At 42.1% G+C, this 16,025-nt stretch overlaps 1 protein-coding gene across 3 annotated transcripts in view; it reads right to left on the reverse strand.

Annotated features, from left to right (window-relative positions):
* Positions 1 to 16,025, reverse strand: part of zgc:162331 (uncharacterized protein LOC793007 homolog) — a 36,636-nt gene that overhangs the window by 7,202 nt on the left and 13,409 nt on the right. For 2 of the 3 annotated variants that reach the window (XM_056367477.1, XM_056367476.1), the window contains exon 2: positions 13,380 to 13,964. In XM_056367477.1, coding sequence (XP_056223452.1) covers positions 13,380 to 13,665 — 286 coding nt within the window. In that variant the 5' untranslated portion in view covers positions 13,666 to 13,964. Of the gene's footprint in view, positions 1 to 13,379; positions 13,965 to 14,097; positions 14,558 to 16,025 lie in introns of those variants that run through there. The other variant, XM_056367479.1, reaches the window with a different exon arrangement.

Below are 16,025 nucleotides of genomic sequence, written 5' to 3' on the forward strand. Positions count from 1 at the left end.
GGGCTTTTATGCCTTTAATGGACAGCACAGTGGAGAGTGACAGGAAACAGGGAGGCAGAGAAAGGGGGAATGACATGCAGCGAAGGGCCGTCCGATGCGGGATTCGAACCGGGGCCGACTGCAGCGAGGACTGTAGCCTCTACACATGGGGCGCCTGCTTAAACCACTACGCTACACGACGCCTCCACCACCATCGCCATCTTGGCAGTGTCTGACTCTGCCCCAAACTTCTGGCTAATCCAAAAATGGGCAAGAAGGTGGGGCGTGTGTGGAGCTTAGACCAGTGCAACCTAACCTCACTCTAGATGACCACGCCCTCAATTTTGCAAATGTAAGACTTCATAATATGAAAACAGGTGAGTTATATAATAATTCACCCCTGTACAGTTGCCATGAAGGTGGAAATTAACTACAGAGATCAAAACTGATTTTGTACCAGGCTGTAAATTTGTTTAATACTGCTGTAAAGTTGGACGTTTTAACATGGGAGTCTGTGGGGATTGACTCGCTTTTGGAGCCAGACTTTAGTGGCAGTTTGAAGAACTGCAATCTTTGGCACTTGTTGGCTTAATTTTTCAAACCCGGATGTTGCCACTTGGTTAGCAAACAGTAGCTATTACACACCCAGCAATTACATATGGTATCGAAATTAGCATTTAGTTTGAGTCGTGTTTCTGGTCACCAAACCAATGTGATTCTCTTTGCTTTGAGCCCTGGTTTAGTCTCCATCAGCTCCTCTTTGGCTGCTAAATGCTCCACTATGTTCACCAGCTGGCTGCTAAGTTTGTCTGTGAGCTACTTGTTACTGAGCAGATACTGTACAATGAGTACAAAACAGTGAAGGTGTGGGCCGTAAAATCAAAACAATGACCTGATAATAATTTACCTGATCATTTTTTGTGGGTTTGAAACTATGAGAAACTCCTTTCACATAATTCCATTTTTAATATAAAAAAATGATAAGAGATGCTTTAATATTTTAAAATGACTTTGAAATCGCTTTGAAAAGAGATGCGCAGATAAACAAAATTACAGCATGGTGTTTTAATGAGTAATGGCTAGAAGGTCATGTGATGCTGTGGTTTGCTTTGCTGTGTCACTATTAGTGTAATCTTTGTGTGTGTGTGTGTGTGTGTGAGAGTGAGAGAGCGAGAGAGAGACATGTCATCCTGGTATAAAACCCTGTGAACATGCAAGCTGCTCTCTGCTGATTAGTAGCGACAGATGGGTGGATTTCTGCAGCGGTAAAGACAGAGAGGGAGAGGATCCCGTGATCCCATGTAAAGATGACAGCATCCCCTCCCTCACACACACACACATACACACACATGTACACATCCAGACACACACAGCAGACACGTGCGTGATGGGTACAGTGCAGGGAAACAAGGGCAAGCAGACTGTTTTTCCAAGGGGAAACTAAACGCCATTTAGTTTCCCCTGTGAGACCTTATACTGATGCTATCTCTCTCTGATCACCACCTTAGCCACAAGCTGAAAAAAACACTGAAGCATTTGGAGATGGCTGATAACTGAAAACACAATATCAGTATTTTTTTCCCACAAGTTACAACCTCCACTCCACCCAGGCTCCACTCCTTTCATCTAATCTTAGCACTGTTCACCAGTCACTGGAAACACACGCCTGAATCTTCTTTTATTCATTTGAGTGAAATCAGGAAAATAAAAAAGATAGATTGATACAATTACTTGACAAAACTGATTGAGAGTAAAAGTAGTAGTAGATAAAGTAGTTACAGGGATTGACATTAACTGTTTAAATGATTCATTAGCTTTTCAGTCTGGCTACAGTCAAATTCAGCACATGTACCTAATAAAAGACATCATGTCTCCCCCAAAAACTGTGCAAGAGAAAGGTAGATAGTAAACTGTGAGTTTCAGTGAAGTAGCACACAGAAGTATGAGTTTATCTTATTTGCCAACGCTGGATTCTGTTTTTTGTCTTCTTTGTGACAAAACTCGCTGTATGAAGAATAATCTAATCCCATTATTGTGTTTATGAAAGGCAAATCTCTCAGGGAAATAATACTACAGGAATCACACTTGCATTTGAATGAATTAGATACAATATTGTGCAATTAAATCAGGTGGTTTTAATTAATCATCTGAGATGTTTAATCCCTTTATATTACAGGGTGTCGGTTTGTTAACCTGCTGTTAGCCTGCTAACAAACCACTGTTAACACCATTAGCACCATCAGCTAACACATGTACTGTGCAGGATCTGGAAACTTACACCAAGTCATGGGACTTAAAAGTGGAGTCCACCTCCTAAACTTCCTCACACACACACACACACACACTCTCTCTCTCTCTCTCTCTCTCCCTCTTCTGCCAAAGAAAAAACCTTTACCTCTATAAAAGCAGATAAAATATTGAACATATTACGTGACAGTGTGTGTTTTAAGACTCTAGCTAAGGCATTTTTTTTTTTTTACTGGCTGTTGCCACGCCACGGCTTGCAACTCGTCTCCATTCCTACAAACCCAAGAGACACTGAACTAACATCCACCTCGCTGCGAGTTGACATGCTGTAGTAAACAGAGAAAAAGGACAACAACACCAGTGTGGAGCGAACAAACGGGAACACCCCCAGTGGAGCCCAGCACCAATAAAGAACTGGATGAATGCTGAAAAGATTAAAAGTTTGTGTTAGTTTTGGTGTGTTGAGTTCAGTTTAACTGGGAGAAAAGTGGTGTGTGTGTATATTCATATGATAATAGCATGAGATTGACATTGGCTCCCAAGCAGAGAGCTTGCGCGTATATGTGACTGTGATTTTTAAATATGTCACAGGTAGTGTGTGTTTCAATCAGAGAGAGCTTTGTGTGTGTGTGTGTGTGTGTGTGTGTGTGTGTGTGTGTGTTCATTGTGTGTGTGTTGACTCTGCGCTCTGTTTGCTCAGTCCTGTTGATTCAGACCCATTCAGAAAGCTTCTCTGTCATCGTGGAAACTGTGGGTTGCCAATCAGCGAGTTCAGCTGCCAACAGGGTGCTAAGACACCTCTGGACAATCCAACCTGGCAACCCGACACTGTCAACCAAACATCCCCTCTGCTGCATTATTATCTAAAACCCTCCCCACTCATCTCTGTCAGGGAAGCACTTGGAATAGTTTGTGATTAAATAAAGATTAGGCTCTCTGCATTAAAGATTCAAACACACACATGCACGCACACACACACATGCACAGAATGAGTGAACACTCAATGTGTTGCCCATGCCCTGCACACATGTATGAAGAACGTGTGGAGTTAAACATATTGTAGACTAGATGTTGTGTGATATAAGGCAGACAAGTCCCTCACACCCATTTTCATTGGCATAGTAAGAGGGAATCTTACTCACTTTCAACTTCTAATTTTAATATCTTCCTCTTTGAACTGATCACTATGAAAAAACCCCACTTTAACCAAATAGTGCCAGCAAGTGAGTTACAGGGAAACTACTTAATTTAGTATTACGCTTCAAAAAAGTTGGGAGGACTCAAAATATTAGACAAAGAATGAAATCAGTACAACAGAGACAGCCTGTCTTTAGTTACCAGTATTGACTAAGCTCCAAAAACACTGGATCCAACACTTCCCATAATGCAACTCAGTAGCAACTTTTCATCACTCTCCCTGCTGTCTTTCAAAATCCTTGCCCACTCCATCCATTCATCCATCCATTTTCTTCCACTTATCCGGTGTCAGGTCGCTGTGGCAGAAGACTAAGCAAGGTATTCCAGACATCCCTCTCTCCAGCAACATTTTCCAGCTCTTCCTGGGAGATCCCCGGGCGCTCCCATGCCAGATAGGATGTGTAATCCCTCTAGTCAGTTCTGGGTGTCCTCCCAGTTGGACATGCCCAGAGAATCCCCAAAGGGAGGTGCCCAGGAGGAATCCTAATCAGATGCCTGAACCATCTCATTTGGCTCCTTTCAATTTGAAGGAGCAACTACTTTACTCCAAGATCCCTGTGGATGTCCGAGCTCCTCACCCTATCTCTAAAGCTGAGCCCAGACACCCTACGGAGGAAACCCATTGTAGCTGCTTGTATCCAAGATCTCATTCTCTTATGGCACTACCCAGAGCTCATGAACATGGGTGAGGGCTGGAATGAAGACTGACTGGTAAATCGAGAGCTTTGCCCTGTGGCTCAGCCTCTTCGCCACAACGGTCTGGTACAACGGATCAGTGATCGGTGCAGCGTCCACTGCCAATCCGTCTGTCAATCTCCTGCTCACCTCAGCATCGCTCGTGAACAAGACACAGAGATTCTTGGAACTCCTTGGGGCAACAACTCATGGGTTTATCATTGCTTTTTGCTAAGAACTGCTGTGTGCTGTGGCTGGACACAGGGGTCATGAGAGTCCTGAGGGTGAACCAAAACAGTGACGCTGTGGGCCAAAACAATGAGCTTAAAAGAGGTTAAGAGGTTAAAATGCTCCATAAAGTTGAGGGGAAGTACACAGTGACATGGTAATTTTCTGTTGATTTGTAATTTGGAGCAACATCTTTCATAGAATATGTAGTAATTTGATCCATCGTTCATATAAAAATATTGATTGGTGCAGCTTTAATGCTAGCATCATCAGATCAAATGTGCTGAGTAAGCCCATTGTAGCAGCTTATGTGTTTTCTGTGTGCACCCATTTTACTTATGAGTGAAACACATCCTGTATTAACATGAACTTTTTATCTTTTCCAGAGCTAGAAGTGGATCATCTGCTTCTCCTTTGGCAAAAAAAAAAGTAACCTTTCTGCCTGGACTCTGTTTTGTGTTTCCTGTTTTATATTGAAATTACTTTCCATATGTGTTTGTTACGGTTTTACTTCCTGTCTTTGTGTTTTGTTTTTTTTTCCCACCGTTTTTCTGTTCCACCTGTGTCTCATTAGTTAATTAGTTCCCTGTGTATTTATAGCCTTGTGTTGCACCTCTTCTCTTGTGCTCAATGACATGTTTTTGTCTTGTTACCTGTCCTTACCTGTACATTGACCCTTTTGCCTGTTTCCTGAGTTTTGGATTTGGATTTATTTGCCTAATTTGGACTGCCTTGAATGCCGTTAGACCCTGGGGACCTCATCTGCTTGTAAGCCTTTGTTTGCTATGTTAAATAAATCAGTGAACTGTACTTGTCCTACTGTAGCATCTGCATTTGGGTCCTTCTCCCTGTGTCTTCGCATCCGTTCTGACGGTATGAAAAAAGACTGAAGGAAAGTTTCTCCCTCCTTTGTGCTGGGTCAGTTTTCCCTGGATAAACAATGGTTAAAAATACACTTCATCTGAGTCAGATGTTACCAGGCAGTAAAAGTCTGAGTTGAAGTTAATGAAAGATGGCACTCTTGGCTGACGGCTGACTTGCTTCATCTCGTTTATCCTCGTGTAACTGTCTGATTCTTCTTCTTCTTCTTCTTTGTGTCTTGGTCCCTTTCCTCCAGCTGCTCTTAATGTGATCTGACCTCAAACAAACAAACATGCCTCTCTCCTCTCCATCAGCATATCTATTTCTGTGGCACCTCACTGATGCGCAGTATCACAACTGATTACCTAATCCCCCCCCCGGGCTCTCGCTCTGCCTGCACACTGAATGTTCCTGTACAGACACATAAAGTCATGAATGTTTGGCTCAATGTCACAAATGCTTACTGTGTTTTTTTTCTGAACATTAATCGATATTAAGTCATCATGCACATTTATATAGTCACATTTTTGAAGGGTTATATGATGCCAGAAGGCAATGACACCTTCAGCTAGACGTGGAGCTGAGCTCAATAGATGCCATAAAAACAATAAAATGTAATTATTGTATTATTGGTACAGAAAACCAGCACATTTAAACAGAAAGCATCTTAACTTCCACTTTCTGTCCTTGCGTGCTCCGCTGCTGTGACTGTCACTTTGTTTTAACTGGAATAAGTCAACTGAAACTCTTTCTGTTAGTCTGAAAATGTAGGAAATGGAATCAGAAATTCACACAGCAGGTTGTTAGAAATGGATAAATACTGTTAACATAAAAGAAAAGAAATGACAGTGCAAGAGCATCTGATGGGGCTTTTTTATTTCTGTTTTGTTGAGTTTTAACGTCAAGAACCTCTTCTTGACGTTAAACATTTTGGGAAATAGGGTTAATTGCTTATTAGCTGAGAGCTCAATACCACTCTCATAGTTGCACTGGAACTATAAACTATAAGCTGGTTAGCTTAGCTTAGCATAAAGACTGGAAAACGGTGGGAAACGGCTAGCCTGACTCTGTGCAACAAAGCCAAAGTCACTAAATCACAGACTTTTTGTTTGTTGTAGGCTACACAGTGTAAACTGAGTTTCTGTTGATTGCCTCTCAAACAAACAAACCCCCCCCACTACCACCTTTTGTATAGGGAGGTGCTATTCAGGGAATGTTGTACTTTTTAGATCCAGCTACAGCTACTATACAAGAGAGTATCAGTCTTCTCATCTAAAAAATATTGGATGATAAAATAAAGAATAAAGAATATTCCTTAAATTATTGAACTTTAACTGTAACTGATAATGCTTACTTAGTGGTTTTGCTAAAAATCAGTTTATATGTCTTTTATTAGACGTGTGTTTGTCTTCGCTGCCTCTTTACTGTCATGCCTCCTGCTCTTTAGTCGTTGCCATCCAGCTTCAATCTTCTGGGCAGAGAGAAGGAAGGCTCATTTCAGACTCTCCCTCAGTGTCTTTGTTCACTTAGTGGTGCTAGTTTTAAGCCGTGGGAAGGTAATAATGAAGTTGAGTCACTGCCAGCAGCCATATTGGATTGACAGGCAGGAGACAGAAGTAACTCTCTGCCCAAAGCTCGCCAAGTCCGCAGGGCTCAGGAGTGACGATAGTGTGTGTCGCTGACAGAAATACCCCTGGCTCTGCGTGTGTGTGTGTGTGTGTGTCCTGGCATGTGGTGTCCCTGCAGAAATCCTTCTTGGGGGTCATCTTTGTTTGATGAAATGTTGCCCAGTTTTGCTTCTTCGCCAAACGAAACCTTAGAAAGCAACTGAATTGGTAAAAGCTGTAATATACTGATTTGCTTCTGTTGTGTATCAGTAACAGTATCAAACTGTCTGCTCTACTAATGTTAAATGATAGGTGAACGTAGATTTCTAACATGGCTTCCAATGCATTTGTGAAAAAAACTGACCATTGTAATTGGCTTAGAACATCACTGGACTGTACCTGCTACCAGTGAGTGTGTGCATCTGTATTCCTGTGTGTTAGCGTGTCATTAACAGGATTTCTTGCACTAGAAATAGCCAGGAATAGACAAAGGTAATTGGCTTTTCCTGTCAGTTAATCAGATTACAGGCATTGTAGGACTTCACATTTACGTTTTAGGCTTTTGGCTGACGATCTTATCTAAAGAGACTCGGAGTGAAGAATAAGCAGCTTAGCGTCATCATCAAGTAGATGCTGTATTTAAAACTGAACATTGGTGTTTGTTTCTGTTCAAGAAGCAGAATTATTTTAGAATATTTAGTCGCTGGGAAGGACAACAATTTGTTTGTGGTTGCCGACCACTGTACTTGCTTTATTCCCCAGTGCTTTCTTATGGTAGAAATATAACAAAGCAGACAAAGTCCCTCAGAAAACTTCAGTATATGTTTAGTAAAAGAAAAAAAACAAAACAATACCACAGATAGAAAGGATTGACTGTAAACTCCTGCTTGGTCAGATTAAGAGGCGGACTGCCTACTAAGTAATTGATATAGGCCTCCTTTGGGGATTAACACTAATATTAACTCTCACACACTCTTGTCGAGGTTAATAGGTTGTGTTACCGTGTTAATGTTGAGGCTCACGGCTTTTATAAGACTGAAATAAGCGCTGCAGGAGTCACTTTGTTGCATCTCTTGTCTTCCTCATTCCTGGTTTCTACCTCCCTACATTTCCTAAACTGCTTTGAACCCCAAGAGAATTCACTTGTCGGCTCGTTGCATCATGTTTTTCTTGTCTTGTCTTTGTCTTTTTTTGTTTCAAACTATATGATCATTGATGAATAACTTTGTAGTTTTGAGCTGCACAAGCGTTGTAGTGAACGTGAACATTATACCTGCCCCCTGTCACTGTCAGGCACAGCAGTGTCATGTCATGTGACTCTGACATGACATGACACTGACATGCTAAGTGCAGCCTCACGGAGCTGTAGACTCTTGTTTTAAACTTTCTTATGGAAGGATTTTTCAAAAAGACACTACAGTGAATTTCGCACGCACACACTGCTTGAGTGCTGTTTGTGCAGTTTCAGTGTGTACTTGCATGAAGACTGGACTGGATGTCCTGCTTTTATCTGTGTCATGGATTTACTAGATATTGCTGTGAATGCTGTATGAGCACCAGTTGATGCTGTAAGAACAAAATGGACTAAATTGATTTGAGGTCAAACTCGGTCATGATATCAGGCTGTAAGAGGAGCAAAGAGCAAAAACAAACTGAGTTCATATGGAAATAAAACTAAAGATTCAGAAGCTGTTAAAACATGAATGAAAAAGAATAGGAAGCTACAGTACGTAAAAACCTAAAAAAAAAAAAAGAACATAAAAAAAATTGTTAATCAATAGTAGAACTCTGATCAATTTATTACCAGGAACGGCTGCACGACCTGCAGAATGAGTCGCCGCTCGTATTGATTAAGTTTGGAAGCTGTGGTTTGATCCAGCACTCCAAGTGTCTGTGGAGTCATGTTTCAGGTTGATTAAGCCCCGCCCCCTGCCCCCACGAGTTGACAGGATTGGTTCCTTTGGTTTGTGACGTATGAATCCCTGGCTCTCTGAATCTGTTTTTATGAGACATTGGTTCACTGCAGTTCAAGAAATACTCAGTTATGGTGTTGACTGATTATTTCAGTCATGATATATTTATAAAAAACACCGTATGGATGTTAACAAGGTTAAAACTTGATTTTCATTGGAGGGGGTCTTTAAACATTCAGTGCTCTATTTGCATTGTACATTAACATGTACCCATCCTCATGGAAATGACAGTGATTCCCCATCAGGGGATACTTCTGTACGAGCGTAAATGTGGAAAGTCAGAATTACAAGAAATTTGATTTATAAATGTATATATGTATCAGCATTGAGTCAGCTAAAACACCTGGACGCCTCATTCACATCGATGAAATAAACTAAACAGTGGATATAGTTGCTAACGGAGGTCGAGATAGCTAAAAAATAATGAATCATTAGGCTGAAACAGAATAGATAGAGATAATAGAGAGATAATAGAAGAGTTTAAATAGTTAACAGAATTGAAATAGTTAGCTAAAACTAATGGTGACACAGCTGCTAAAGGTTGAATGGAGATAGCTAGAGTTGTAAAAGTTAGCTATAGTTAGCTTAAAGTAATGGATAAACAGTCAAAAGGTAATGAATAAATGTCTAACTTAATAGTACACATGCAACCAAACCAAGCTAACACAGACAGTTCAACTGTATTTGTAACAATTTTCACATATAGTTTAGTGTTAAATTATATTTAGTTCATTAAGATCAGTTGAGATTAACACATTTGGACCATGACGGGTGGTGGTGATGAAGCTGTACTTTCTTCAGGGATGACATGGTGACTGAAGGTTTTGCTGTCGCCCCCTGAGCTCCAGTCCGGAGTACTTATCACCATTTTTAAAATAAATTGTACCTTGCCCTTTATCTGCCTCTGTGTCTGGTTTTTGGCCTAATTTGGTTCCCCGACTGGTCCAGTTTTAAGAACTTTTAAATATTTAATCGGTGTGTTGTGACACATCCACAACACAAACTTTTACTGGAAAGACAATTATGGAAATGTTTCTTCATCATCTCCTTTGTCCAAAATCTCTGCATAAAAGATCTCTATATTTAACTGGATTTCTTTCTTATTTATTTCTGTCTTTGTAAATGACAGCTGAGAGTGGTTTTATACTCAAAAGCTGAAACTAAAATGTCCACACATAAACACAGTGCTGCTGCTGTAATCCAGACCTGAAGGAAAGAGTCAAACAGGCTTAAAATATGGTGGGAAAAAGGTAAACAAAGTGCAGCTTTCATCTGTTCATGCCACTAGAATACTTGAATAAGCACTTTATACTGTCAAACACACACACACACACACACACACACACACACACACACACACACACACACAGTTTGCCTTTGGGAGTGCTGATGTTAATCACACCTCCAGGATTTTGAATTTTGGAAGCTCTCTCACATAAAAGCTCTGGTTTTGGCATCATTCATGCATGTGGTGCGATGTGGCAGGCCAGCTGATCACCTGTGTTTGTGTGTGTGTGTCTGTGTGTGTGTGTGTGTGTGTGTGTGTGTGTTATTAAAGTATAAAGTGCTTACTCCTGCTCTGTCAGACACGGAGCTGCCGTTCCGAAACAAGCAACTATGTTGTTTATTCTCTAAACCTTTAAGAAGATTTTATGTCGTTTGGGCCGAGTGCTTCCATTTCAGCTGTGTGTGTGTGTGTGTGTGTGTGTGTGTGTGTGTGTGTGTGTGTGTGTGTGTGTGTGTGTGTGTGAATTATGTGTGTATTAGACACGTGAGGCTTGCATTTTGTCATCTGCTATAGGCTATTTATGCATACACGTGAGGATATGGGCTGTGTGGCTGAGAAGGGGCGGGTGAGGGACATAAGAATAAATGGTAGAAAAGGAAAGAGAGACAGCGGAGAGAAATAAAAGAAGAAACAAGAAGTGACAGACACTGAGGGAGAAGAGAAATAAGAGAAAAACAGTGTGAGCAAAATAAGGAGACAGATGAGACAGAGGTTGGAGAAAATAAACGAGAGAGTGAGAGAGTGACATGTAGACAGAGAGGAGAAAAGAGAAGAGAGAGAGAGAGGAAATGGACAGAGGGAGCGGAGGAGAATAGAAAGGCAGCTCATGCTCCAGTGGAGGTGAAATCATGCGATCGCCGCTGCAGCTTTCTCTGCAGGCTGAGCAGCTCCAGTCTTGGCATAACGAAGTGTCTTTAACTGCATCACCTGCCACCACACAGACACACACACACACACACACACACACACCTACACGCACACACACACACACCTACACGCACACGGTCACATGCACAGACTAAAACACACTAAAGTGCACATTTGGTGTATGGACTGACTCTTCTGTATTCCCAGACAAGCACAAAAAAAGTCAAACATGTAGAAACATTCAAGATTATAGTTCTGTTTGTGTGTAGACCTTTGATATATTAACATAATACATCCCCAAGTCACGAACCCTACTATATAACCTTAACCATTACAACCACAATCTGTCTCACCCTGGGGCTAACCCTAAACCTAGCTCTAACCTGGACACTAAAACTAAGACTTAAACCCTCAGAACCAGCCAAATTTGTCCACACAAAAATGACAGATGATGTACAAGAGCACACACACACACACACATCTTGCACACGTGCATGCATTTGTATTGACAAGCATGGACAAACGTATCAAACTGCAAACTCACCAAGCGACTTACAGACAAACACACACACATGACAGCAGCTTGACTGAAACAGATGTTTTGCTGGTACAAAAACTCTGTGTCTTTTAGTTTTGTGAACAGTCTTTCACGGTGTGTGAGCTCAGAAACAGAGTGGAAGTTTTTAGAGCGAGTAAGTCTGAATGGGTGCTCAAGCAAAAAATTTCAAACCAGCCTTGAATGAGTCCATAAAAACACTGGAATTCAAGGCACTTCAGTGACTTTCAAAGAAGTTTTGGCTACAGCGTCATGTCGGTTCAACTAAAACTCCTCAGAAGCAAATTTTAAGCGTGGACAATACTTTGGAAATCCCAGCCTTGTGATAAACTCCATTGAACAGTGTTTCCTGCAGCACTGCTTTCCATTGTTAGGGTTATACTACTACCTACTTGGGGTTAGGGATACAGTCAGGTTCAGGTTAAAGGAGCTATTTGTAAGTTTTGCTAATGCTACATAGCCAAAGTTAGCATTAACAGCGGATTACTTACCAGTCTAGAAGAAACGTTGCAAGTTCAGCATCAAACTTCAAGAAGTTTTCTCCAGCTGTGGAAAGCAACCCTTTCGTTTTGCTTTTGTTCCTCTCTCTGTAGGAGCATGCTAATAAACTAGCCCCAACCTTGTCAGCCCATCTCATCACTTTCTGATACCGAGTCATTGTGGCCTCCAGTCTGTCCTGAATAAGTAGTGCTGCTCACAGGATGTATTGTAACCTCTTGTATTGTAAATGCAATGATGGCTGAAGTTCTCTGCAAGACTTGTAAGTAAACAGCCGCTAATGCTAACGTTGGCTATGTAGCAATAGCAAAACTTGCATTTAGCTCCTATTAAGGTAAGGAGAAACACAAATCAGTGTGCAAACAGACTTCGACACACCAGGTACAGTTTTCAAGACTTCTTGCTTTTTCTGTAAATCCCCACATGGAGTCTCATTTTGTTTTTTGTTTTTTTTTTTTACTTCTCCCTGCTGTTGTTACACAAAACTTTGTGACCAATCATGTTCTGTAACATTAACAATATATCTATAGCTGTGTTCCAATTCAGGGGCCACATTTTTTGGAGGACCCTGTCAACAAAGGCGTGGCCCATGAAGACCGCTTAGACTGTGAAGGCCAAACTGAAATGAGACGGACTGGTCTACAGAGGATTTCCCATTTATCCTCAGCCACTGTTTTATTTGTGGAGTCCGCCATATTCTCTCTTTGAAAAGTGATGGATCACTGGTGCACAATGAATCTTGGGATAGGTTGGGCCATGAAGGATCCACTCGTTGGATCTAAATATCTAAATTTGAATGCTATTGAGTAGCAGCCAATTCCTGATAAGGTCAGAGGATCGAATAGGCCATAGGACAGAGTATAACACCAGCAGTCCTTGTTTTCATGGACTCACTGGGAGACAGTGTGAGCTTTTTATCTCATGTCGTAGAGAGTGGTACATCTTGTGGGGTAAAAAAACATCTACCAAACACTTCCTTCACTGTGAAATGAATGGCGTCATGGGAAAAGCCTGGTTCAAACGAGAGCTGAGACGATTAGTCGATTAATCGATTAATCAATTAGTTGAGCAACAGAAGATTAATCGGCAACTATTTCTCTCAGATATTTGCAGTTTCTTTTAGTTTCATGTGGTAAAGTAAATGTATAGTATAGTAAATTAAATATTTTTCAGTTTTGGACCTTTCAGTTTGCTGTTTGAAGACATTTCGTGAAGGAAATCACCTGCAGCTTCTTTGATAATGAAAGTAGTTGTTAGTTGCAACCCTGGTTCGAACTCTGCAGACTCTCTAAACTTTGTACCTTATTGTACAAAAGATTTCTGACAATGTGGATTCAGCTTTACAAGTTTGTGCATGCAGTAAGAAAGGAAGAAATCAGCGGGTGCTTGGCAGACGCACTAACCTGTGTAGTTGGTGGTGATGCTCTGAGTCTGCGTCTCTGTTGGAGCCCCTGTCGTTGCTTCAGTCTGAGCTTCCGTCACAGTCCCGGTTTCAGTCTGCAGGTCTGGCTGCAGCTGGACTGTCGTACTGGTCCAGTCCTCCGGCAGCGGCGTGGTAGCGTTGCTCTGCTGGTCCTCATTGCTCAGTGTGGAGCCTTTAGCCAGGACCAGTGCACAGAGCAGGGAGCACAGCAGCGTCCAGAGGTGGGTGCTGGTGCTTTGACTGGTGGGACCCACTTTGGGAGACATGAGCTCAGATAATGAAGAAGAGGTTTACTGTGAGTGGAAGACAGGGATTCACAGCCTCATGCTTCAGGTGTTTTGGCTCAAAATGAAGAGGAAAGATCCTGTAGGAGAAAGTTTGCTGCTTCCCTTCTTCTTGTCCCTTCTCTTTTCTGCACCTCCTCTGCTTTTTCTCTCCTGTTCGCTTTCTTCCTCCTTCTTCTGTTTCTTCTCACCTGTCTTCCTCTTCTCTGCTTCTTTTTTCCTCACTCCCTCAGTGGAGAGAGGAAAACCCCCTCGGTGTTGCTGCTCATGATGTTGTCGTGCTGCACGGAGGTATGAGAGAGAAAGAGATGAAGTGAGGGAGTATGCATGTGTTTGCTCATGTATGTATGTGTGTGTGTGAGTGTGTGTGTGTGTGTGGTAGATCCAGCTGTAATCTGCTTCCCCTCTGCTCACTTGCTGTTGTTTTCTCCCTAGCCTCCTCTTCTCAGTCCCTCAGCTTGCTCACTCGTGCTCTCACTGCTCACTCGGTCCACTGCTTGCTCTCTCGCTCTCTCTCTCTCTCTCTCTGTCTCTCTCTCTTTCTCTCTCTCTCTCTCTCTCTCTCTCTCTCGCTGATCTCCAGCTGGGCTGACTGAGCTCTTGCATAACAGTAACTCATTCGCTGAGCTGTGCTGAGCTGTAACTCATGCAGCCTTAAGTCCTGATATTCCTGGTTGCCACCCTTTCCCTCTCCGCCCCTCTCGCCCTGTTTCTCTCTCACTGATGTTTCAATGTATTGAGCATATACGGTAGTTGAAGGCATCTCTCAGAAGTTTCCAGGAAAACCATTCACACTGATCAATATTTACTATTGGATCACTGCCACGTGGGAGGTCACACACTGGAGGTTACAATTACGGCACCAGGCTGAGAGAGGTTTGAACGATTGTAGTCGCCCCAAACTGAAAACTCAGCACAACACCACAGTAACAAGAGAAAATCAGAACCGACAGAGTGGTGCTCCCATCTTTAATCAATCCAGCTGTCTACACAGGCTCCCTAATGGCCTCCATTTCACTCTGCTGGGCTCTGAGAGCTGCCAAAACACTGGTGATCTATACTCAACACTGTGACCAAATGCATCCTGTGTAGCAGAGCTGGCCCTTGTGGCCACCACAGGGCACCCAAGAGCGCTTGAAATATCCTACAAGAAAGCGTGAAATGGCCCCACACGCTCAGTATGCAAGTTGCGTATAGGGCCCCGCAAATCACCTCCCCTTCCTGTCAAAGCGGGTGTCAGTGTTTACGACTTCATTAAGACGATGAAGCGGGTCTATCTGTCTGGTCATGAAAAGAAAGAGGGAGAAAAAAAACCTACTAAGAGTGAATGGCAGGAACAACAATCAGGTTGTGTTGTGTTCTCTCCAAGTTTGATTTCAGCACATAACTTTATTGTTACGTTGATGTGCTAGCGGGTAGTGCATCTCTCTCTAGTCTGTTCTGCCTCGCTAACCTAACTTGGTCTGTCTGTGTCTTGCTTGTTTACCAGCCACTTCCAGGGCTGTTCTGTGACCTTGTGCCGGACAAAAGTGAGCGAGAAATACAACTATTTATTACGTTTGATAGTATTTTATATTTGGAAATGGTTTGCATGTCTCACAGGTCAGGTAGGAGGCCCCAGGGAGGTCGGGACTGGTGCTGCTGCTGCTGCTGCTAACATGCTGCTTTTGCTATGTGGGCTGTGTAAACATTGTATAAGCACCAATCTCCTACTGGTGGATAGTCATTCAAATAGTCATTAAATGATTAAAAACAAAATAGTTTATGTATTGTCCCCTGTTTCCCTTGGCTAAATTTCTTCTCTTCACCAATGTCAAAAGTATTTGTTCTTGATTGAAATTGATTGAAAATTCCATCTTAGGCCTTATACTCAATTTGCTGTGAGCTGGAACGAGCTAGAGATGAAACTTGGTGCCATAACTGCAAACGATGTGCTGATGCGTCCCATGAAATACGACTACAATTGGCCTGGTGGTGGCGCTAAAATGAACAGTCGAAAAAATGAAAAATTTGGAAGTCCTCACATTTAATACTCAGTATACTCAGTATAAAAAGCCTCTTGGATCATAAACATCCACCGAGATAGACTTTCTGCCATCTAATTTTTTTTGAGAAACACATTTTTGACATCTCTTTGTAAACCGTAGGTCCGTCTGCTACCAAATTTTGTGAGGATCATTATTGGACCAAGCTTATCAAAAGTTGAATAAAGCTTGTTTGGTTTCCAAGATATTGACCAGTGAACTTCAAAAGGAGGGAGCTCAGCACATGCAAAGCCGGCAACCAATCATCATTCATATGACCTAATGATGGTCATGGTTCTGTGTTTTCAAATCATATAT

Source organism: Seriola aureovittata, chromosome 22, assembly GCF_021018895.1.
Source record: "Seriola aureovittata isolate HTS-2021-v1 ecotype China chromosome 22, ASM2101889v1, whole genome shotgun sequence".
Lineage (NCBI taxonomy): Eukaryota > Metazoa > Chordata > Actinopteri > Carangiformes > Carangidae > Seriola > Seriola aureovittata.